Genomic DNA, 25937 nt, shown 5'->3' on the forward strand with positions numbered 1-25937 from the left:
AAGCAGGGGGGGTTGAGTCTTGGGAGGTAAAAAGACAACTTCAAAACCATTCTGTGGAAACCACAGTGGAATGTTTACAACATGACAGCAGATGAAGCAGGGAGAGCCCAATGTTATGATGACACTTTTAGCATTCATATCAATGCCAAGTGCAAACTAAAGATGTACGTGTTTAGTCGACTAAACAATTAAACACTATCCTCTTTGCTACTTGGCATTACTGGTTGATTAAATTCATTATCAATATTTTGTATCATTGCTGGCTCAAAATGCTGGTCCTATTTTGTGTCTAAGTTGCATCGCTGCCACCTGCAACTTACCAGGGTCACCTGCAACTGCCACAGTGCTCTAATGCTCTACTACCTGGATGTAAACAAGCACAAGAAAAAGCTCTAATTACAGATGGCATCTCGAAGTATGATTAAATTGGCAGTATTTCGATATAGCAAATTAGCATATAACCACTCCACAAGCAAGAGCATGTAAACGTTAACATACAAAGACTGAAGGCTTGTGGTGCTAGCTCTGCTAATGTTAGCTATACTTGGCAAAACTATTTGACTTGGTTTACCCAGTGATCCAGTTAAGGCCCCTTAAATAATTCTTACCAGTAGCCTGATGTAGATGTCATCAACCCGTCTGCCAACTCAGAGTAAATTCTCTGAAATATTTCTCACATTGTCTCATCACGATTTCTTATGGAGACTTTACAAGGGGAGCTAGCAAGAAATATTCTGGACAAAGTTGGGGTTAAAATTTTGCCATTTGTGTTCACAAAAGCAGCTTGCCCTGAACAATTTGGTAAAATTTCAGGAGTTTAATGCATGTGCAAATACAGCTCAAGACAACTAGTTTAGTAGAACTGTGTTGTTTGGTCAGGCGCTTTGTGAAATAAGATTCTTGGTGGTGGATGAAATTTTCATTCCAGCACATAGACAACAACTCGCCACTATATTCTTGTCCTTTACCCTGAGGAGGGAAAAATAATGTAGGTAAGATCACACCTGAATATCACAATAAATCTTGTGTGTTTACAGTACAGATATTCTTTCTCCCAGGATCTACAGTGCTGATGCAGCATCACAGATTCAGGTGACTGATATTATGTAGTTGTCGACTTTTTTTCCTTCTAAAGTTCTGTAATTGTAACAGCGTTGTTGAATTTGAAAAGTAAATGTATACTCTACTAGTTAAATACTGCTGGAGTAACAGTACACATGTTAATTAGCCTCGTCATTATGTGTTTTTGTCTCTCTATAAGATACATTAGCTAGCTTATGCATTGACACCATGGAAACGTCTTTTTAAATGATTTAGTTCATAAGTTCATGTCAAAGTTGTGTTGGTATTATGACCACTTTCTTACCAACAGGGGGTGGAGAGGTGACACTGTGACAGTGAAACCCAACACCATGGCCCTTTGGAAGCATTAATTTGAGGTTAATTAACCAATGAGCTACTGCCAGTTTGAGCAGAGGGACCACTTAGCTGCCATTGGCCCGACCACAGGGATGTAGAAGAGAACAGTCACCAGCTGCATGACGCTCAGTTACACACACATTAGCACACACACATTGACTCTATTGCTCTATTGTCTTTCAATCTTTTCACTCCGGACCAGTTCCTCTGCTCCCCTCTCAAAATGTGCCCCGTATTTTTTCCATTTTTGGCCACTCCAAATCCATTTTTCATTCTGAATTCCTCACCACCAGAAACCCCAAACCTTCCCCTCTCTCTGTGCTTCTGCCTGCTCTCTTTTTCTACCTTTTCTCTCTGAGCTGCCTCCAACCTCTAACTCCCTCTGCCCCCTTTTTTCCCTAATCCATCAGATCTTTTCTTTCACCCGCTCCATCTCTTTATTTCCACTTTATGATGTTTTTACCGTTTTGTCTCTCTCTTTGAATCTTCCTCTCCTGCCTCCTTCTCTTCACCACTCTCAATCTGCCATCCCTCACTGTTTTCCTAGAGGATTCACACCAAAATTGAGGGAAAACATCCAAGCGTGAAATAGTCCAGAGAGGGTTCTGAACGTTCACTTGTTATTTCATTTCCAGGATGAAACAGGGGCATTAATACTTAAAAACCCTGTCTGTCCTGACGGCTCACTGAGACCAACCATGCCTTTATCCTTCCCCTGGCTCTCTCTTTCCTTTTGGTGCAGTTGCTCACTTTTTTGGTTTCCATGCTTAGCTTATTGGCTCTTTCAATCATTCACTCTTGTTCCATCTGCGCAGTATCTTAATCAAGTATTCATCATAGAAAAGTCCATGCTAATCACAACATCACAGTCTCTTATTTTCCCCGCTTGACTGCTCATTTCCTCTCTCCGTTGATGTTTATTAGGCTTTATAAGTACTCTCTGTTTATTTGGGGTGTGTTACCCCTCACTGCTCAATCCACCACTCATATTTGGAGGCCCAAAGCCATGTGGGTGATGCTGTTTAGTGTGTAATCATGTCGCTAATGACCCTAGACGAGTCAACACATCAAAGATAATGCATTAAAATTTATGGAAATCCTTAATTAGCTCAATGGATGCTGAATGAGGCGGTAAACACTCAGGCACTCAATAATGACGGCAAATTTGAGTGAAGAAAACTAAAACACAAAAATAGAAAATCAATCAGTGTTTCATTTGTTCATTAATTTTTCAATATGAAACCAAAAACAATACAAACAGAAAAAAAAATAGTTTAATGATATTCCTTTCCCAAACCAAAACACTAGAAACCCTTCAATAGTCTGTTTTTATTGGGAAATGTTTAAAGGAGTATGCAAATGGAAAATTAGAGCTAGTTTTCCTATTTTCATGAGGGAACAGAAAAACAGATAGACCATGTGATTTCTTATTTTTTTGCTGTGATGTTGCTTAATCATTCCATGAAGCAAAAAAAGAATAACTACAGATGTAAAATGAGCCAATTTTGTATAGTTTTTGATTTATTTGAATCAGCCAGTAATATGTTTTTTCTCTTTTCGAGGATGTGGATCACGAATGAATAAAATATAGGCCAGTGAAACTCTGATACCTGTTTTTGTATTTTGCATGTTAAAAAACCAAATGGTTTCTCTGTTTTTATTTATTCATCATTTTTATTTATTTATGGTTTCATATTGAAAAAAAAAAAATGATTCAATGACTAAAATTCATTCTTTCCAGACCTCTTCCAATATACCACAGAAACTTAGAAAGAAATCAAAAGCAAATGAAAGTGAAATAGGAAAGGGAGCAAGGGAACAACAAAGGGACCAACTGACAGAATCAAATTAAGACAGATAGTGATGAGATTTACAAAAATAAATGTTGTTTACTCCAAAGCCAAGCACAATTAACTGTGGCACTACTGGGCATGGCGGATGTTTCGGCATGCTGATTACTCCAATGAGAGATGAGTGTTTCCTCGTGCCACCAGGAGAGTAGCAGGCAAACATATTATCACAAGGATAGATAACAGAGGGCACGCAGCTTAGGGAAATGTGCATGAGAGAGGGAGTGAGTATGTGTTGGAGTTAGCTTTGCCAGTCGCCTTCATACATTCTCTGCCCCCAACCTGAGAGGAACATATGAAAGCACTCTCCTTACTTGCCACACTGATCCTCATGCTCTCTCTTTGTTCCTCGTTATCTTCTCAATCTTTAACACAACCACATGCACACAGAGAGGCCCATGCATGGACACACACTCTTACAATGATAGATCCAAACTTGCAGCAAGCAGGAAATTACTATTCTAGGATGGAATGAAGAAAAGGGCGGGGAAAATGGTTGGAGAGAGAGAACAGAATGGATAGGAAGTAATTCTGTAAGTGTGTTTGTGTGCCTGTGCATGAATGTGTGTGTGCCTCTCATGCATTACACCTGCCTGCTATAATGGATTTCCATGCTGAGCTACAATAAGACGCACTTGGGGAAGACTGCAGAGTGACTGTGAGTTAGAAACAATTTGTCATGTATGCATGACTGTACAAGAACTCTGTGGTGAATAGGTGTGTGTGTGTGTGTGTGTTTGAGTGTGTGGATAATTGCATGCATACTTAGGTCCCCTGGTCTTGTGTTTGTTTACATGACTAGTCCAGGGGGATAGTCAGGGGTGGCATGAACCCCTTGAAATTTGACTGGCAACCCATTGTGCCAACACAAATCCCTAAACAATGATCGGCTGTATGCCTTTTCAGAGGCAGGATTTGTGTTACATTCAACTATTTGGCCTATGTTCAACAGTCTGCCAATAGCTTTCTTTGCATTCCAATGCAGCATATTTTCCTTTTGTTTGTGCTTGACTTCAAACTTACATCATTCTGAGTTCTTTCAAATTCCAGTGAGGAGTTTTTACTCACTATGACACAGACTGAAATTAATATCAATGTCTTTTTATGACCTACACTGATAAAAAATATTTTTTGGCCCTGTAAATATTAATTTGATTTCATAGTTAGTTATCCACATTTACTTTAAATAATTAAGTCTTTTTTAACGTGCTACTTAGTTTTTACTTGTTTTTTTTTTTTTTACAGCATTTTACAATGTAAATATAAATGACATTATCAGGTAAAATTTACTCAGTTAATGTATTTAGTATTAACACTGTTTAAATCAAGTAAATTTTACTAAGGAAACCTAACAATCTCATTCAAATCTGGAAAGTGACGTCATGTGAAAGAAAACGCGCTGCAAAGCAAAGCCAGACCATGGCTGTTTCCGAAACCGCCTACTATACTAGCAGTATGTACTGATTTGTCCAAAATGCAGTATGTAGTAAGTAGTATGTGAACAAGAGCAAAATCTGCAGTATGCCAAAACTCCCCGGATGTCTACTGATTCGGGAAAATATCTCAGCATGCATCGGACCAGTCTGCCTCACATACTGTTTCCCATAATGCACAGCGTTCGTTCTGCTTTTTCTTTTTCCTTATTTTTTGGCAGGGGAAATCCGTTTTTGGGTGCTGTGAAAGTTATCAAATTACATATAAACCACTTCCTAACTTTTTAAATCATAAATGGATGCTAAAGAAGCATTTTATTTATCGGCTTCGCCGTTGTTTATTTCCGCTTTCCGAAACCGGAAATCCAGCAACGTCTGGCTCAGCATGCTGCATGAGAGATCGAACAGAACAGTCATACTATATACTAAATTCAAACGCAGTATGTAGTAGGCAATACCTACTGCCTACTACATTAGTAAGTAGTATGTAGCAGGCCATTTCGGAAACAGCCCATGTTCGGACCCGGATAGCAGCGGACAAGGTGAAGAGGGGACCCTACACATTTTGTGAAGAACTTGTTAACGAGTAACCTGTAAGTATGTTTATGTGTTTCGCTCACTCTTTGCTTTGCTGTTAACATTCAACTTGTGTCAGTGTGAGGTTACTTAACTGTTAATCTGTACAGGCTAGCTTGTTTCCTTGCTAGCAAAGGCGGCAAGCCTGCACCGGAGTGAAAATAAAGTGTGATTGTTACCGACTATATTTAACAAATATGGTCATATTAGAAGCTGTTATTCTTCTGCTTAACAGTACAACTTTAACTGCTGTAACGCTGAATAACTGAGTATCAAACGCATGCCAGAGACCAGCCTCTGTCTCACTCCTTTTCATTATTTTTTTTACTTAATGCTATCCGAACAGCAGCCATGCAGCCCTTCGCCCGCGCAGCCACGGCGCACAACCGTAGTGCGCAGAAGGCACAACTCTGACATGTGTCTGTTTGCTTTTGTCCGCGTGTGTAGTGTGTAGTGTGTAGTGTGTAGTGTGAGTGAACATGAACTAACGTTGTGTCGCCTGAAACAAATCGTTTTATCTTCAATTGTTACTTCTAATGGACTCAAAACAGTTTTTGAGACCGTCATTGCTGGCTTTCTTTGAATCACGCTGGGAGCCAAGTTATAGGATATAGAGTACCGATTATAGAGGTGGGTAGGACAGGACACTCTGTCAATTAAGGCAAAGTCTACACGAACACGGGTATGCTTGGCCCTTCTACACGCTTTGGTCCTGTTTGCCTAGGCAGACGCACACACAGGCTCAGCACACTCGCAGAGGGAGGAGTGGGGGAGACAGGGGTCAATAAAATCTGCTAACTGTGAGAAGCCTCTTTGAAAAAAGATAGTTTCACTTACAGTAATATGATTTACATTGTCAGCCACAAATTCTGAGGGGATTACATTCATGTTGCAAATAAAGGGTATTTGAATTATATAAATTAATTGTCATCATATGAGAACCTGTTGTCTTTGATTTTTATTTAATTTTTGTAGTTTTTCTTCTATTTGTATTCTATCAATACAAATAGACAGTTGTGTGCAGCTTTATACCACAACTAAATTTAAGAACTATTGTAATAGTTAAAAAAATGTTTCTTGTATTACAAAAAGCAGAGTCAAGAGCAAAGTAAAGAGCAGTGGCTGCATACTTACTGTATGGAGTTCTCTATGCGTGTTATGGTGAGGAAGGCTGCCAGATTGGCTGTGTAAGAAGATGACAATGAGAGCGAACATCCACCAAAAGCCCATCATCATCCTTGTAGCTAGAGTGGTGTAAGGAACTTCTCCACCTAGGGTAAAAGAAGAAAAAAGAGGTCAGAAAAGAAAGGAAGAAAGCACAGTAAGAGAAAGAAATATAACTTTAACTCATATTAGGAAGTCTCTGCTGCAGCAGAACAAGCTCTTGAAACAGCAGAGCACATCCTGAAAGATTAAGTTTGGATTAACAGATCTGATCTGATTCTTTGGTAAAGATCTGATCTTCACACGGTGGCACAAAGCGGGATACAGCGCAAATAATTGAATCGATGCTCTTCTCAAACCATCAGAGGAGGACATCTTGGAGATCTGATAATATTTATATACAGAGGAAACGTGCCCTTTGCAAACTGGATTTATCTCCCTGTAAATGTCCTAATAGAAAATCCATCTTAACCCCCCCAAGCAGAGCTGTTTGGGCATGAGCTGAAAAATGGACACCACATTTGCAATAAATTATGAAAAACGTCTTCAAGCATGATCAATTTAAACCTAATGTTAAAATGCTTTTCAGGCCTTCCCATTAGGATTTGACGTTGCTGGGAGCACATTAGAATGAAAAGTGGCCTGTCCATCCCCAAATAAAAAACTCTTTATTCCTGTCTTGTGTTATAAACAGCTTTTGTAGCCTTGTCCTGTGACATCTTGTTGTGCTACAGCAAAAAGCTAACTGTCACGGCTTTCCGAAGATGTTAAAATTGGCTGTCAGTCCAACCCTGGGCCTCAAGAAAAAGAAAAGAGGTAAAGAGCTCTTTTTTTAAAATTTGGAGTTAACCAGGAGAGGAAAAGCTCACATTTATCTTTCTCTATTGTGCTCATCTAGATTGTGGGCTGACCTTTCTTTTAGCACACAGACACAAACAAACAAACACCTCAAATACATTATAAATGCATACCTTATACACACACACTCACACAAACAAGCACAGAGTAATGATTGATCTGCAGCCACTAAGCTCTTCCTCACAGACTTTATTGAAGCCTGTTAGAAATGAGCCTCATTCATCCTTGTGCCAGGGATCACTGTTATGTCTTCTCAGACCAACAGGCGCTCTCCTCGAGCCCAGACTCAATAATATAAGTGACACCCCTGTAATCCCATGTCCCCCTTATCTCACACCCGTTCTCTTCCTCTACTGTATTCTTGATATTTTCTTTCTTCCTTTCAGGCCCTTTCTGCATCGCTTACAGCATTTAATTTAATTCAAATATGTTATCTCTTTCTCTCTCAGGGTACACTGGATCTTTCTCGGGCAACACATTTCCTGGTGACATCCGGTCGTACCACAAGCCCTGAAGGCAGAATAATATGTAGTAGTGTACTCTATATTCACGTCCAATAATCTCTCTGCATGTTTGAATGTGTCTTCTTGTCTCATATGACTATTCCTTATGTTTTTTGCTTTGATGGTTTTGAATTGTAAGACATCTTGAGCTCTGCTACATGTTTTCAAATATCCTGAACTTTAAAGTTAATTTGAGTACATTCCCTGTAGACAGTCTTCATGCAGCTCTGTGGCCAGGACATCATTATTTCCTTTTATCTGCCTCCTAATTCAGTGGGTATTCTAAGTGAGTGAGACATTTCCTTTACATGACTAGACAGAGAAGTACTGACAGTCATTTAATAAAAGAAATGACAATGCCTTAACTGGAACCCCATCTGCTGATACAGCATGTTTTAATTTCTGTGCTTTGACAATACTTACACTTGCAAATTAGTACAAAATATCTGCTTTTGAATCAAACAGCTTTTAATGAAAGAAAACCTGGAACACTGGCTTTTCAACTGGAAAAATATTTTTTTCAGGATTCGTGAACTTAACTATTCATGAGAAATAATTGCAGATTCGCCAGTGGTGAGATAAGTTGAATCTTTTCCGGATATTAATGCAACCAGCAGGAACAGATGCTTGTCTCTCATAACACTGACTGCCAAAAATGTCTAACTAGGTGCCAAAGAGTGATTGCAACACCTTGGACTTTAATAGCTTCATGAGTATGACCTTTGTGTATCACTCAACCCGAGGAAGGTATCCTGATTTGGGGTTTCTGAGGGGGCTGATCAAGATTCCAAAAGGAAACAACATTGTAGATTAAAATCATATCCTTCTCTCAGAAGTATTTTTATGTTGACTTCAGGCAGAACAATAAAACTATTACAGATATAGATTTGAAAAAAATGACACTTGACTTGAATCCACCGAGTGCAATTTCTTTGGCTGATTCTGACTTAAGATGGTTTTGGGTGTGAGGGATTGATTCTGATTATGGTCTTTCCTAAAAAAAACTACAATTTACAGTAACTTCAAACATTTTCTTGATGAAAATTCAATTGTTTTTTTTAAATATAACGTTAACTCTTCTTCTGTATTCTTGTGTATTTTTTGCCATCATTTATAGTTGAAGTCTTTAAATATGTAAAGCAAAACCAAAAGGTATTAAATTATATATTAAGATGGATGCATTTGCTGCATTGAATCCACTTAATCCAAAGGACACAGAGTGCCAGTGTTTCATAGCAACAAGTCTTCTGCAGGTTCAGAGTGTTCTGGAAGATATGCACATTACTTTTAATGACTGGACAAATGTATTGTGCAAAGAAACAGTCTGTTTATCCTCTTGTAGGTCAATGCTCTTTGCCGATGTGATGATAGGCACCTCACATTCTTACTGCCAACTTGTTAGCTTGTGTGAGTTTGTGAACATCTGTGAATTGTGTGTATACGTGTGCGTGTGTGTGTGTCACATTAGTGTTTGTTTCACTGCGCGCATGGCATGAAACATGCAACTTGTGTGTGATTGGTACAGGATTGGCTCTATTTAAGAGGGCTGGCTGGTCACTGATCACAGCCTGAACAGGCTGAAAATTGGCTGATTCCAGTCACCAGCCCGTTGTTCATTGCACCTCTACTATTTTAGCTTCCCTGAGATATTTCAACTCTTTTTAACCCTGGACAGTGTCTACTAGTATGTCAAAGCTGGATCAGCTCCAACAGATATTTTCAAGAGGGTATTTTGTTTCTTGCTTACTATGTGTATGTATGTGTGTGTATGTGTGTGCATGTGTTTGTGTGTCACAGTGATTGAGAGAGAGAAAAAAAGGGCAGAGGCTCAGACTGACAAAGTGAGAGAGGCAGTACTAACATCTTTGTAAGATATTGTAAAAACTTGGATTTATGAAGCTCAATAAAAGTAACTGAACTTTGAGAAGTGGATTGAAAAAAGCCCTTAAGGTTATTTATCTGCAGACAGGTTTGGCATTGATTTTAAAGGTGCCGAAATGTCAAAACTTCTCTTTTAGTTTACTGTGGAATCTCTTAAATTGTTGCCGAAATACCTAGCCGCACAATAACTGAAGCTCTCTGTGTCCTTTGTGTGTGTCCTACTCTATGCTCATGTTGGAGTACACATTCAGGCCATCAGGTGACTCACTGCCAAAATTAGAGAAGCTTGAATCTTCATTAGGAAAGGTGATCTTAATGTCTGCTGTGTTGGAAGTTAACAGTAATGCAATTATATAATATTGTATTATATAGTCATGGCTCTTAGAGGGCATGAATCATCAGTGTGTAAATTGCCTTGAAGTCCATAATAAGATAATGGACCTAGGGGCAACACACTGATAAGATGGTGCAACAGTGCGCAGGTTTTAAAAATAGAAAGGTATTTCTTGATTTTTCGTGTTTTTCCTGATGTCAAGTGAAGGAAATGAAATATTCAGGCACATATGGCCACTAATACCCTTCCTAATGTTTTGTTCTTGTTGTTTAAACTGGATACTTTGAAATGGCATCTTGTGTTATTAAACCATCTTTCAAATGACATTCTTTCAAATGGTTCACACTATCAAAACCACCTTTCATAAATGTGTTTAAACTAAGATGGATGTCTCCATATAATCGGTGACTCCTTCCAGCTTGTGAACACAGAGTCATGTTTCATATGGCCGTTTATGGGCTGCAATTGAATATTGCAACTATCAGATACTATAAATCACCAGTCCTAAAAGTATTGTGACAGTAAAACAAGTTGGGGAAAATGCATGCTATATATTAAAAGCCGAGGTAAAGAACAGCCCCCTTAAAAGCAACATTAGGATATGTTCAGCTCATGTAAGGTTTACACGACCTTCCCATCCAGCTGTGCCAAGAAGTGCAAAGTTAGGGATAGAGCTCTACACATTGCTACTGCAACCCTTGCAGCTCTTGCTCTTTGTACACTTGCTACACTCTTCAACTGTTTTGGCAACAACCCCAAGGGCATCCAGCCTCTTTTATACAGCAGCTGGCTCCCACCAGGAGTCAGGGATCTGGGATTTTTAATCAATACAGTTACCATAGACATTTGCAGACACCTTAGAGGTCTGCGACTGGTTCAAACATATGCAATAAGGATACAAAAACCTATCAAAATACATTTATGTTCATAAAATATAATTCTCAGATTGTAATTAAAACAATATTTCTTATTACAACTGTCCAACACCACCTCATCCTTACATGGTGCCTTCCACTTAGCACGCCTCCTCATAAGCTAATGGCGAGGCTCAATTCTGTTTGGCAGTTGCTGGTTTTGACAGTGGAATTCAACCATGGCAGTGGAGGACAGGTGATAAACACGCTGCAGTTAACATGTTTAACAATGAATAAAATGTTTAATGTAAAGAAGGCACAGCTAGTGCATAGCAGTTTTAGTGGATGCCAGCTCTGGAGCTCCAAAGGAACCCTGTTGTATCCCCCTCAATACAGCTCTCCACTCTTACTTCAATTGCTTTTCTGTACTGCTTCTCCTTTTATCATCTACTGTGTTTCAGTGTAGCCGTGCACACAGCAATTCTCCATTTATTTCCACCACGCTTGAAATAGTTTCCTTGCAAGGATATAGGTACTGAACAAGGTTTGATGCATGGTTGGGGCAAATAACTTCAAAAAAAAGTCCCTCTTTAGAGCTAAAAATTGCAATATTCAATGTATTTTTCACCAAGTTGCAGGCGCTGTTAGTTTCATGAGTTTCAGTTCTGTTGGCAGAATCCATTTGTTGGCTTGCTTCTTGTCTGAGTGACTGAAACGCTGGATGTGTACGAAACTGTGATTAATTAGCTGGCTTGTGGCAGGTTCTCTGGTCCCTAGGCTATGAGGCTGGCTGATTGACTTTCATCCACCCACTCCTGTTTCTGTTGCATATATTGTGCACCTTCCATGTCCTATGACTTCCAATTTTAAAATGCCACTGTCAGTTTACACAGAGGGAAAGCTTTAGGATCAAACTGTGAAAAATTTAAATATTATGATGTTCCCAATGTGTTATACCTCCTGTTAAAAACCCATTGTATGGCATGTGATGATATCACTCATTGCTGAGGCCCTTGGATGTATAGTTTGTAATGTTATGTTTAACAAGCAGTATACACAATCATACTCAGTGTGGAAGCTTTCCATGCCACCACAGAAGCTGCAAGCTCATTACTCGTTCCATCTTTCTCCAAATCCATTCTATTTACGTTACTTAATTGGCTTGATTCAGACAATCTCTGGTTTAATTCTCATCTCCAATCTCCCTGGATGTTGGCTCATGTAGCAGAATAAACACGTAAAATACACAGCTGGAAGAGGAGGGAAGAGGGAAATCTGAAAGATTGTCATGAGAAAAATTGGTCAAAAAGCAAATTGATTTTTGTAAACTTCTGTAGATGTAGATTATAACTGGAAAAAGTTGTCATCCCATGAGAAAAAAATGTATTGGAAAAAAAAAAGAAAAAAAAAAGACAGACTCATCAGCACTTTTTAAAAACCCAAACACACACATTAACAGGCACACACAGACAAACACACAATCTGTATCTGGGAAGCTGCCAAAGGATCTCGTATGAGCATCAACAAAAAGTTTTCAGATATATGAGGGAACTGGACACAAGCCTCATCACTCATTGTTCAGACAAACTAATCAGAGAGAAAGATGATTGAGCCAAAATGCCCTTGATCCTGCTTGTATGCGCCAGTAAATCTGAGAGTGAGCAAGAGGCCAAGATATTTGTTTGTAAACTGGCACAAGGTGTGACACAGAAACCTTCAGTGATACTTCTGCTATCCATTAACTGTCAACCCTACATCAACAGCTCAATGAATCACACCCGAGTTCAGTGAGCTGTGTCCTGTTTGTCTTTAGGAAGATGATGTCACGAAGACCATAGCTTAATCATTATGTTAAACTTTTTGTATTGATCACAATGTTTAATGCTAATATTATGTAATGCTGAAAAAATTAAACAATTCTAAAAACAGAACGTGTGAAGGAGCATGTTGTAAAAACGGACGCCATAAGAGTTCACTGACTGTGAAGCCAAAAGATTTAAAGCTCCACCTGCGTACTGGCTGCGGTATACACCTTCCTCATGTTAACAGATGGAACATGGTGCAAACTGCAAAATCAAAATACATGTCAAATGAATTTAACTCAAACATGTTCTTTGTTATGACATACGTTCTTATCATGCTGATTTTATGTCCAAATGTTCATTTTTCTGAGAAGTTAAAAAAATTAGTAATTTGACTTTTAAAAGGTGACTGACTGACAGCTCTGTGGACAAATGCAAGCTCTTGCAGCGTTTTTTTTTACCAGGCTGGCAAAGTAGAGAAAGAACGGTGAGAGAAAACGTAAGTTAACTACGTGTTGTGGTGAGTGTTGCAGGCTAACATCAGTCCCAAGGCTGTACCTGCCAGGTTGCATCTTAATATTTTGTGCCTGCATCAGTGCAATATATCATCACCTATCAAAGCCGTTTTTAGCTTCATATCTAACGGGCTGAAATGAAGGCACATTGTAAATTCTATATGCAGTCAATGAATAAATCAAATCAACAAAAAAGAGAGTGGTTTTAATTTTCTTGTTTTTTCCTAATTTTAAAATTAAATTATCAACATTGGTGCCAGCTCTAAAAACATCGTCGTACATGAGTCAGGGCGCCAATCTATTACCATGTTGATATTTTGTCCCCCCTTTTAATGGACCCCAGAATGAGTTGTTACCTTGGTATTGGCTTATAGGGATCAATATAAATGAATAAATAAACAACACGTCTCTGACTCTGAATACAGATGCATGACTGCACAGAGGGGGGAGTGTAGTAGCCCAAGGAGAAGTTTATCTACAGTGCCAGGGAAACCCACACATTTCATGAGATATAGGGTTAAACGCTTGGGGAAGTAGATGGATAAATTGGTGATAAGGACTGGCTCTGTTACAGTGGATGGCCTATAGACAATTACATGACTCTTCAGACTCTGCTGTCAATGTACACAAGCACCTTCAGTCACTAGTTTATTGTGATGAAATGTGAGAGGTGCTTGAGGCATCCACTTGTTCAGACTTAGGGCTCTGGGAACTTGTCCCACAATAGCATCAGCAGCATCACGTTTGAATAATCTCTCTCTCTCTCTCTCTCTCTCTCCCTCTTTCCACAACTTTAGACAGCGAGGAGGGCACACAGTGTCTGCCCACAGCTCTGGATCCACTTCTATCAAATGCCCCATCATTTTTTAAAATCTACATTGCCGCTGCCAACTGTTCTGAGCTTTCTCTTCAAAGTTACATCATCACACTTCGGTTATTCTTGGATGAAAGACGACCAGAGCAGTTCATTAGAGCTTTTTTAAATGAGGAAAGAGAGTTGGAGTATGTTCAGCTGATGTCAGCTCCCTGTAGGAATCACTGCAATCTTGCAACAAAATGATGTAACTCTTTTTTTTTTTCACTACAATTTGGAAATTGCATTCTTTCACAGGCCTCAAAGTCTCTAACTAAAAGATAACATTTTGGCACGGCAGTTAAGCGAGAAATTCCTGACAAATAGAAATGTGAAAATTCAACCGTTTATTGTTCTCTTCTGGCAATACCAAAGTGTAGTGTGAGAGACTGCAAAAGAATGGATGGCATGACAGCTCTCCAAAGTGAAGCTAAAATATTTCAGGCTCCCCCTACTGACTGGCAGCAGTATAGGTCATTAACCACACCTCCTCCATGTTAACAGATAAGGCATGGGTCAAATCAAAATACATGTGCAATCATTTTTCTCAAACATGGTTCCTGTCTTAATAGATACTTTTCATCATGCTGATTTAAGTCTCAATTTTTCAGAAAAGTTTAGCTTTAAATGGTTACTCATGCAATAGAAAGGGTGTCATATCAAAAATGTCAGCCCTGTTGAAAAGTAAGGCTCCTATCGTGATGTGTAGGGATGGGTACCTTTCACATTTGAACTAATATGGTACCAATACCTGTTACCTGGGAATCGGTAGTGGTACTCAACGGTACCAATTTTCTGTACTTTTGCGTGTGTTTATGTGGTAATAAATGTTTATTTGTTTAATAATAAAATCTCAAAAATGTTTTAATTTGACATATTTATTTCATTTAACATGAAATGAACAGAAACAGGATTATATAGGTGATTAGATATATTAGCTGACATGTGCTCTTGGCGTCTAATTGCTCTTTCGGGAGTTTATTAATGAACACACGTGAATGCCTGCGGACGGGGAAAAGTCAGTTCTCCGTCTCTTTATAATAAGGGCACACAACTTACTTGTTGGGCATTCACACACACAGGAATGGTTATAAACAGGGCAGGTAGTCGGAGCGAGAGAGACCGTCTCAACCATAAACTGTAAACAAAAAGGTCTCAAACTTAATCCTCGTGCAATTCTGCCTCGCGGTGAGTGCGCGCGCCCGTCAGCTGCAGGCTCCGTTTGGCGCGCTCCCCGCAGAGTGCAGAGTGCAGAGAGCAGAGACGTCCACCCGATCAGATTGGAACTTTATTACAGGGTGAAAGTATGGAAAAATCGCCCAATCTTCCGCTCCCTCACAGTTACAATGATGCGTTCAGATACCGAAACATGGTACCGTTTGATTTAACGTGAATCGGTACTCGGTAGTACCGACGGAATTCGGTCGGTACCTATAAAAGTACCGAATTTGGTACCCATCCCTAGTGATGTGTAAACCGAATTAGCAGAGTAAAAGAGGGATGTGGATGCCTTGTGTCTGTACAAACCTATGCGTACAAAGTAAAAAGTTACTTTGATTGTGAAGTAAAAAATTCCAAGCCCAAGGATTTCACCAGCAAATAGCACATTTGGACTCCAGTATACTCTCCTGAGTCACTAGAGACATATCCCTGACTGCCCTGTTTGATGAGGTTTCCAGACACATTCACACTCTGATCCACAACGTAAATGACAGAAGTTTTACAAAAGGAGAGGGTGCACGTTGTGCTAAGAGAAAGCCAACAATATGACCAAGGCAATGAAGGAGTGCAGTGTTAAAAGCTTGGACTGCATGGTACACACTTTACAGCTTGTAAAAAAACAAAAAACAGTTAAAAGAGTTAGGACATTTCTGTTTTTACCTGCACAATAGAGATACAAGAAGATACATTTTTGCTAACTGCATCTTAGGCTTAATCACAACTGATTGATCCCAACTGATGCTGATTCTTTAAAATGAAAAGATTGAGTATTATTTTTGTCATGATAAAAGACATTAGTAAAAATTAGTGAAGTGAAAAAATTATAAAAACAGTACGCAAATAAATCATCAAAAAAAACGTAACCTCATCATTTTTTCACTGCAGTATCAACACAATGGTGCTGACCAATCACACATCTCTAAGTAGAAGAATACATTGTTTCCAAGAGGCTCAGACAGCAACACACAAAAGAGGCTTAAAAAATATGCAGCCAAAGGCAAATTTGACTTCTATCACTAAATGTACATATCTTCAGATATTTAATTTCTGATCATGTCATGTTGGTTTTTTTCAAGTGAATATTAAATGATTTTTTAAAATTTCATAACTCAATGACGACACAAAAGCTGTTACTGAAAGCTTCTGACTGTAGGCTACATAAAATTAGAACAATAAAAGCAGCAGAAAAAGCCTCAGAGGGGTTTTATAAAGGCTACTAAAGCAGTGGTGGATGACAGTGCAGCACTGGTAATAATCTTTCATTATTATTTTTCTTTAGTTGAATACTGACTGCCTTTTCTTTCTTGTATTCTTGCCACAGATACAATGAACTGGTATGAAAAGCCTGTCTGAATCCATTTATTTTACAGAGACATTTCATAAAGATTGTCATTAACATTATTTAGTATCATTCTGTTCTTTCAACAGCATGCATACAGGAAAACAGGCAACAATGATTTCTTGGTCAATAAAATATCAACATAGCACTGCTTTCACTTGTCTTCACTCTGTCAGAAAGTAGAGCCCTATTCGCTGGTTCTGGGGAGGCTTTTTGAATCTTAAAAGATTTCCAAACAGAAACATAAGCCCTTTTCTAAACCATCATGACAACTTCAAACTTTCTTCTACTGTCTAAAATAATCTTATCATGCAGTTTATAAAACAGGCAGGTGCCTTATACTTTCTCTAAACAGTTGAAGACAGATTTTCCATGTCTCAGAATTCTGCTTCTCAAAGCCTGAACTCTAAAAACAAAATACTGTTGACAGTCTGTATAACTTCTTACAAAAAGAGAAGTCTTTTCACAGCAACAGCATGTCATCTCATTAAAGAAGCTACTTTCTTAACAAGAAAGCACTGACAGATCCTGACAAAAGTCCAAGTTAAACGTAATTACCAATACTGTATGATCACATTTTGCAGCACTGGGACTCCTTTGAGTGAAAGTGGCAGAAAGAAAACAGAGATAAGAGAAGTGAGATGTTTTCCACATAAGAAAAGTGTTTGAAGTTGAGCCACTTTCAACTGATGAAAACCTGTTTTCAAAATTAAAGCAAAACAGTTCATATCAAGTGTTCCTTGGCAAATACAATAATCTCCAATATCTGCAATTATAAGTAATGTAGGCAACACTTTCCAGCATCTCCAGGCAACAGAGCATGCTCGATTATGATAACATGTTTATGCACGGCAGTGATTACATGACAGTTTGATAACCAGGTTTCTGAACTCAGTCAAGTGTATGACCAAACTGAAAAATAAAAAGTGTCATTTTCCATAGTGAGGGACCATGTTTCAGTTTCAAAAGATGTATGTGTATGTTTTTTTGTAGTTAACTTCTGTTTTTAAGTGGAAGAGTGTAATATTATGTTACAATATGATACGATGCGATGTGATGCAATGCAATGCGGTACAATACGATATGTGGCCGTCGAAAATATCACAATTCAGCGTTTCTGTCATAATCAATATATTACAAGACAATGATATAAGTGTAAATCACAATATCTAATGAAGTGAAGAATACAAAATGCCCCTTGAAAGTCAAAGTGCAGGATTAGGTAAAACCTAGCACAGGTGTAAGTCTCAGGCATAAAGCTCGTTTGTAGCCGGTAGGAGTATACAGTGGGGCAAACAAGTATTTAGTCAGCCACTGATTTGCAAGTTCTCCCACTTAGAAAGATGAGAGAGGTCTGTAATTTTCATCAGAGGTACACTTCAACTATGAGAGACAAAATGAGAAAAAAAATCCAGGAAATCACATTGTAGGATTTTTAAAAATGTATTTGTAAATTATGGTGGAAAATAAGTATTTGGTCACCCACAAACAAGCACGATTTCTGGCTCTCACGACCTGTAACTTCTTCTTTAAGAAGCTCTTCTGTCCTCCACTCGTTACCTGTATTAATGGCACCTGTTTGAACTCATTATCTGTATAAAAGACTCCTGTCCACAGCCTCAAACAGTCAGACTCCAAACTCAACCATGGCCAAAACCAAAGAGCTGTCGAAGGACACCAGGAAGAAAATTGTGGACCTGCACCAGGCTGGGAAGAGTGAATCTACAATAGGCACAACTGTGGGAGCAATTGTAAGAAAATGGAAGACATACAAGATCATTGATAATCTCCCTTTATCTGGGGCCCCACGCAAGATCTCATCCGTGGGGTCAAAATGATCATGAGAAAGGTGAGCAAAAATCCCAGAACAACACAGAAGGACCTGATGAATGACCTGCAGAGAGCTGGGACCAAAGTAACAAAGGCTACCATCAGTAACACATTACGCCGAGAGGGACTCAAATCCTGCAGCGCCAGGCGTGTCCCCCTGCTTAAGTCAGTACATATCCAGGCCCGTCTGAAGTTTGCCAGAGAGCATATGGATGATCCAGGAGAGGATTGGGAGAACATCATGTGGTCAGATGAAACCAAAATAGAACTTTTGGGTAAAAACTCAACTCGTCGTGTTTGGAGGAAGAAGAATGTTGAGTTGCATCCCAAGAACACCATACCTACTGTGAAGCATGGGGTGGAAACCTCATGCTTTAGGGCTGTTTTTCTGCAAAGGGGACAGGACGACTGATCCGTGTTAAGGGAAGAATGAACGGGGCCATGTATCGTGAGATTTTAAGCCAAAACCTCCTTCCATCAGTGAGAGCATTGAAGATGGAACATGGCTGGGTCTTCCAGCATGACAATGATCCCAAACACACCGCTCGGGCAACGAAGGAGTGGCTCCGTAAAAAGCATTTCAAGGTCCTGGAGTGGCCTAGCCAGTCTCCAGACCTCAACCCCATAGAAAATTTGTGGAGGGAGTTGAAAGTCCGTGTTGCCCAGCGACAGCCCTAAAACATCACTGCTCTAGAGGAGATCTGCATGGAGGAATGGGCCAAAATACCAGCTACAGTGTGTGCAAACCTGGTGAAGACTTACAGGAAACGTTTGACCTCTGTCATTGCCAACAAAGGTTATGTTACAAAGTATTGAGTTGAACTTTTGTTATTGACCAAAAAATACTTATTTTCCACCATAATTTACAAATAAATTCTTTAAAAATCCTACAATGTGATTTCCTGGATTTTTTTCTCATTTTGTCTCTCATAGTTGAAGTGTACCTCTGATGAAAATTACAGACCTCTCTCACCTTTCTAAGTGGGAGAACTTGCAAAATCAGTGGCTGACTAAATACTTTTTGCCCCACTGTATGACTCCATGGCTCGTTAAGTCCACCTATGGCAGATAAATGCAACTCTCTGCAGACTTGAGTGCATACCCCCATCTTTCTCTCATCTCAGCATAAAGAACTGGAATGTCTTTCTTCTTTTGGTTTTTAAAAGTGGTTATTGCAACTCTCAACTTCTTTTAACAACTGTACGACATTATCCTCCAGTCTTTGTCTCCTGTGTTCCCACTGTCAACTTCCTCTTCAGCAAATTACCTTCCATTCATGTTACCCTCATTAATGTCACCAGAGCCACCATGAGGAGTCAAGAAGAAGTGAATTGACAGGCAATTCTACTTAGAGCACTTTAATTTTTCGTATCACACAGGTCAGGATGATGATATTTTGCAGGTAAAATTTTGTCCCACTCCTGAAAACTAGATTGGTATCTTGTGTATTTTAACTGTGTAGAATTTAGGGCACCAAAGTATTTCAGATAACCTTGTTTTTTGTTAGGTCCTCTTGAAGAAGTTTGGCAATGAAGCCAACAATGAGAGAACTTCAGTTAAAGTGTGAGCTGTATTTTGGTTACCATTGATTTATTTTTCTTCAACTCAAATTCAAAAGGTTATTGGGGAAAGAAAAAATAAATACACAGACACTCAGGCACTCTCAAAGACCACATAAACATGAGTCTACACACAGTTTTATTTGTTTGGAGTGAAATAAACAGAGACAGCCAGAAACAGAGATGAAAAATTAGTCAGATACAGGAACTGTTGTTTCCTGCAGGTTTGGCACACAGAATCATCTTCAAGCCAACTCATCTGCATCAAACACATTCTCTCTTCTCTCTCTCTCTCTCTCTCTCTCTCTCTCTCTCTTCTCTCTCCTCCCTCTCTCTCTCTCTCTCTCTCCTCTCTCTCTCCTCTGTCTCTCTCTCTCTCTCTCTCCTCTCTCTCTCTCTGTCTCTCCTCTCTCTGTCTCTCTCTCATTCTCTTTCTCTCTCATTCTCTCTCTCTCCTCTCTCTCTCTCTCTCTCTCTCTCTCTCTCTCTGCCTTTCTCCACCTCTCTACCCCCCTCCTTGTTGACATGCTGCAGAGCGGTGGGCACATCCTGTTGGGTTTTATATATATGTGACTTTTCTTGTAAAGCTTTGAATCTCACCACTGAGCGGGCACCACTACTGCCTCAGATTATACCCCTGCACTGCCTGATGACTTGCAGGAATTGGCATTTATTTATTTATTTTTTTACCATCTATTTCTCCTCTGGCACCTCAATCACTTCCGACTGAAGGTGTCCTGGTGATTATAAACAACTTGAGCAAGACATATTACGGTGTTGGGACCTGGGTGAAGAGGGGAAGAAGTGTGTGAATAGAAAGAGGGAGGAGGATGGTGACAAAGTGTGTTCATCCCTCCTCTAGCACCTCTCCTGCCGTCTGCTCTTCAATCTCACCATTGTACGTGTGCCACCTCTAACACCGCCGACTATCAGCCACAGCATGGAGGGATTTTCCATGTGGTTAGCAATTTTGTTCAAGCCATCAAGTTCCACCATTATTAGAACCCAGCAGGCCCGTAATGTTGTGGATTTAAGCTAAGACCCATGAAGTTTACGATTCTGAGATGTGCCTAATGGTATCTCCCTTCCCAGCATGCTCTCTGATGTCCTCTAAGAACCTTAAAGCAGCGTCAAAGCATCCTGGATTCAAGTATATAAGAAGCAGCAGACAAGTTAACAACATATGCAAGATTCATGTGAAAGTTTTCTACATGTTTACTAAGATGGAAAGTTTAAGGGCACATAAGGACAACTAGAAGGGGCGCAAAAAAGTAGTTCAGTGTTGATCTTCCCCTTGCTTTTCTTCTTTGTTAACACACACGAGCCTCGCCTCCCACCGTTTCTCTTTTCTGTCTGCGTTTTATCATTTGACAATTTCTAGCAACAGCACACTCACACTCCCATTTTAAAATGTTTCACTCAATACTTCATCATCAGCTGATCCATGTGTGGACAAGCCTTGTTAATGACATGGAGTTTCACAACGATCCAAAAGAGTGCCAGATGCAGAGGGCAGAAAGTGACAAGTGATTGTCCTAATCCCTGATTGCAGATGGCAGTCATAAACAGATTAAATGTAAAATGTAAAAATAGTCAACTTTATTCTTGGGCAGCCCACCCAGGTATCTACTATGTGTGAGAACACTAGGATTGAGTACATATTTAATTGCATACCCCATGTATTTTCTAACCAAGAAAGGCAACGGGAGGTGATTGTGTTGATGCAAAAGTTAGCCTTCAGCTCATTTAATATCTGGATAATTGCTCTTATCTCTCTTACAGCCAAATTACTTCTAATGAGGAGTGTTTTAAACTGATTGTTGTGTGAAAGACATCCAGGTTTTGATTGAACACTTCCCCATAGCTCCACAACAAACTTATTTCAATCAGAAACGTGACAAATAAGTAAACACTGACTTGACTATTGCTTCTCTTAGATATTTCAGCTAAAAAAATGAAACTACAGTTCACTTGAGCTCATAAAAATAAAATGAATCAATATTGTCAAAAATCCTTAAATATTATCCAGGGCCTTTGTTTGCCTTTACTGCAGAAGGTACCAGGCCTTTATATGAAGCAGGCTTGTATACTATAAGGGCAAAGCCTAAGGATCAAATAATCTTTAGTCTGAGAAGTTTAATGGTTCATGTAGTAAAAAGTGAGGGCCTGATTCATAAAATGATTGCATCAGTCTGCGGCTGATGTGGTAGGAATGTCCTGCACTGGGTTGCACCAGCTATGCGTTAGTTCAAACATAGCGTAGTGTGACGTAATTTCTAATTAAGGGTTAGTTTTACACTCTACTAACATTGTTGAGGTTATATCAGCTGAGATAGTTCCAACGTAAGCTACACTTTGATACATACTGAGTAGATGTAAATTCCTCTGTGAAATACGGTTGTCACATTGCATTGTCTTGAAAGATGGGATCATTTGGAGGATGAGGAGAAGCAGTTGGTTTCCTAAAGGTGATGTGTCTGCAACATGCTTTTTTGTGATATATTACATCAGCATAAAACTTAGGATGACAGATCTTAACTCACATTTTCGTTTCCCACGAGCAGAGATAATCGATTACATCTGATAATATTGGAGTACCGTCAAATGAATATACAGTATGTTGTAGTTGACAATTTGATGTTGTTGTTAGTCAATTAACAAGGGTTATGGCAGTGACAATCAGCTGTTAGCTTCTTTAAAAGGAAATCAGACATGAGAGTTAGCACTTACACAAACACCCCATAGGGAAAATATATGCTTTTACTGATTGTTTGTACACTTTTTGTACATATTTGGTACATTCGTTTTATGAAAAACTGAATAATATGGTATACATCACCAGATATAGTCTAGCTGAAAGTAGCTCTCATATGTTTCATGAACAGCATGAAGATGGGCGGACCATTCAGAAGCTAACAGTTTAATTTCTCTATGAATTTGCACACAAAGCTCATATACAGAGAATAAATCTATATTATTCAATTTATAATTTATGTCCCTTTGGTGCTCAGTGTAACATGAGCTTGAGGAATATTGGTATTATGGTAATTGCTTGAATAAAGTTTTAAATTTCATGAATGAGCTAATATACTGGCAAGGATTCACCTCTGATGTTGACAAATTGCTTTGGACCCTGCTGGCTCTGACATATAATTTACATCAACAGAAGAAATCCAAAGTAATGTAAAACAGAATACACATGTCTAGTGCTGATGGCTATATGGATTATTTAATTTTAGTATATTGCATTTAGAGAAGAGAAAAATGAAAGAGATGAAAGTGCCAACTTCAGTGTAGGTGAGGAAGAGGGTTAGAGTACCAGTCAAACTGGTGGGGAACTCAAACAAGACATCATTAAAATGGATTACATACAGCCTGTGTGTTGAAGTGTCTGTGTGCAAACGATTCTAGAGTTTGATTTCACGGTTACAGCAGACACATACAGTATATTTTACTAGAATTTTGTTTACTTTTCAGTACATGCACTCTCGCCCCCCTTCAGGAAAAGTTATAGTCCAAAAATATCCCAAATTGATCTGCTGGCTCCTTAACACAATCATGTCTGCATGCCTGGGAAAAAAATATTTTCAAATTATTATCCTTTAGTCCCCAAGTTTGATTTCCTCACTAACCATGTTAAAGGGCAGCAAATTAATGATGCCATGTCAATAGTTATTGGGATCTACTTTCTTTCAATTAGGAAATAAATTGACAAAAAAAGGACAATGCGCTAAGGGTTCCGGTGAGGACAACATCAGCAGGGACCTGTTCCTAACAATCCATTCCAAGTTTTTGTGTTTCATCTTAGTGGAAACCAAATCTATGGCTAGACAGAATCTTGACATCACACTATTCATATTTCGCATCAGAGAGACAAACACAACTGGAACAATGAGGTTAATAATGAGAAAATAATGCAACTACTAAAAAAATAAACTTGACAACAAAACTTTGACTAATTGTAACACTGTGCACGGGCGATAACAGTAATTGTAAAAGTCTAAAAGTTGTACTCCATTGGGATGGGGGGCAATTTGAAGAGAAAATATTAATGAAATGCTGATTGCTTCACTGCACAACTCTCAAAAATGCCACTTTTTTAGATATGAATTCATATTTATTGCAATCAATTAAATACTTTTAATCACGAGAAGTTAGACGAACCAAAGACAGTTCTAAAAGTCCTGCTTTTGCTGCTTTTTTTGGGGTGAAATGTCAACTTAAGCAAAATATCGCACTTTTAAGCGCAATTAGATGCAGACACAATTTTTTGACAAATATTACAGTTTGTAAAAAAATAAGCCATTTCTGTACACTTCAGTTACACTGGTTGTTAGACGTTAAAAGGGCAAAATGTCTTGATCAATTTAACTTCAACTCCATGTCAGTTCCCAAGCTTCAGGCAGAACTGTTATACGTATCAAAGTCTATCTTTTTAGAGTTAACATGTTCAGGACAAGAAGTAAGCTGAAAAAATAACAGTTAAATGTGTGAATCTGGAATATTGAGCTGGAACATCAGTTCAACAGGGGAAAAAAAAAATTCAAAATCGTACAAAATCACCCTGAGGGGGACGTTGGAATGGTGTTCAGTCGTCAGTGCAGTTAGCTCATTGGAAGTCGGCTATATTTCACAAAAAGGGAGCAAATTAAAAGATTGAAATGCAAATTATTCCCCCTCTTAGCGCTTCCGAGCGTGCTCACCAGGCAGATACCAGGCATGTCTGCATGTGAGCAGAGTGGGGGTTCTCTTTGTGCTTACGTCTACATATTTCTACATATTGTGTGTTTGGGTGTGAGCGATGGAGAGAAAGAGAGAGAGAGAGAGAGAGAGAGAGAGAGAGAGAGAGAGAGAGAGAGAGAGAGTGTGTGTGTGTGTGTCTGCGTGTATGTGTGTGTGTGTGTGTGTGTGTGTAGTCAGGGGAGTCAGATAACACTTTACATTATTTCATTTCATCGTTGTCCCTAAAGAAGATAAATCAGTTCATGTTTTACATCTAAGCCAGAAGCAGAGAGTGTTTTGATGGCCCTGTGCTGAGAATTGAAATTAATTGGAAAAGGCAACTTTGAACATTGATTTTTTTTCCCCGGCAATTTGCTTTGAGTCTTCCCCTGTTCCTCTCCTTTTCTTCTCTTTGATGGCTGTGAAATTTTGCTTGAATTGGCGCAATTTTGAAAATGGACCACATCCACCAAATTCCTGTACCACAGACATCAGTAATCTGAACTCAGACAGCCAAACCTTTACCTCAACCCACCCCTCATCACAACAAAAATCACGCATACCTTTTAAGTATTTGCAGCCTTTAGAAAACTGATTGGCTTTATCAAGAAATGTTGACTTGAGAATAGGGTTGTCAAAAATGTCAATACTTCAATTCTGTTTCAATACCCCATGCTATAAAACTACAAAATTGCTGGTATTTGTACACTGGATAGTCAAGAAATGTATTGAAGGGCATGAATAGAAACATATTTATTTCACCAAAAGCTGCTGTGAGCAGAGAGAGAGAGACAGAAGGAGGACAAGATGTCCTTTTCAGATTGTTTGACAGGGGTAACTTTCTGAGGAACTTATACACACTTCCACTCCTCCACACATATACACAGAAATATGCAGGACTTTATTTGCTTGCAGCCAAAGTTGCGCTTCTTCCTTCCAGCTGTGTGTCTCTCTGCTCTGCCCTCCATCACAGCCATTACACCACACGCTGTTCTCATTCACAGGTCAGCAATTAATGATGCTATTTGAAGTTCTTTTAGCATTTCATAGACAAACAAGTTACAGTGTCATTTTCAGACAGAAAGAGAACTGAGGAGAGTAACAGTGATGTCTTCTTGTCTCTTTATGTTTTCTATCAGTCCTGACCCACACTGCGGTGCAATAATTGGCACAAATGTTAAAAAGAAGAAAAGTTAAAAATCTAAATTCAAATTCCATGTCATG

General features: G+C 39.0%; 1 protein-coding gene across 1 annotated transcript in view; it reads right to left on the reverse strand.

Annotated features, from left to right (window-relative positions):
• The window catches only part of grid2 (glutamate receptor, ionotropic, delta 2), a 631726-nt gene that overhangs the window by 74338 nt on the left and 531451 nt on the right, over positions 1–25937 (reverse strand). The window contains 2 exon segments of the mRNA XM_034691895.1: positions 6413–6475; positions 6477–6549. Of these exon segments, the coding sequence (XP_034547786.1) occupies positions 6413–6475; positions 6477–6549 (136 nt within the window).

This window comes from Notolabrus celidotus, chromosome 9 (genome assembly GCF_009762535.1).
Source record: "Notolabrus celidotus isolate fNotCel1 chromosome 9, fNotCel1.pri, whole genome shotgun sequence".
NCBI lineage: Eukaryota > Metazoa > Chordata > Actinopteri > Labriformes > Labridae > Notolabrus > Notolabrus celidotus.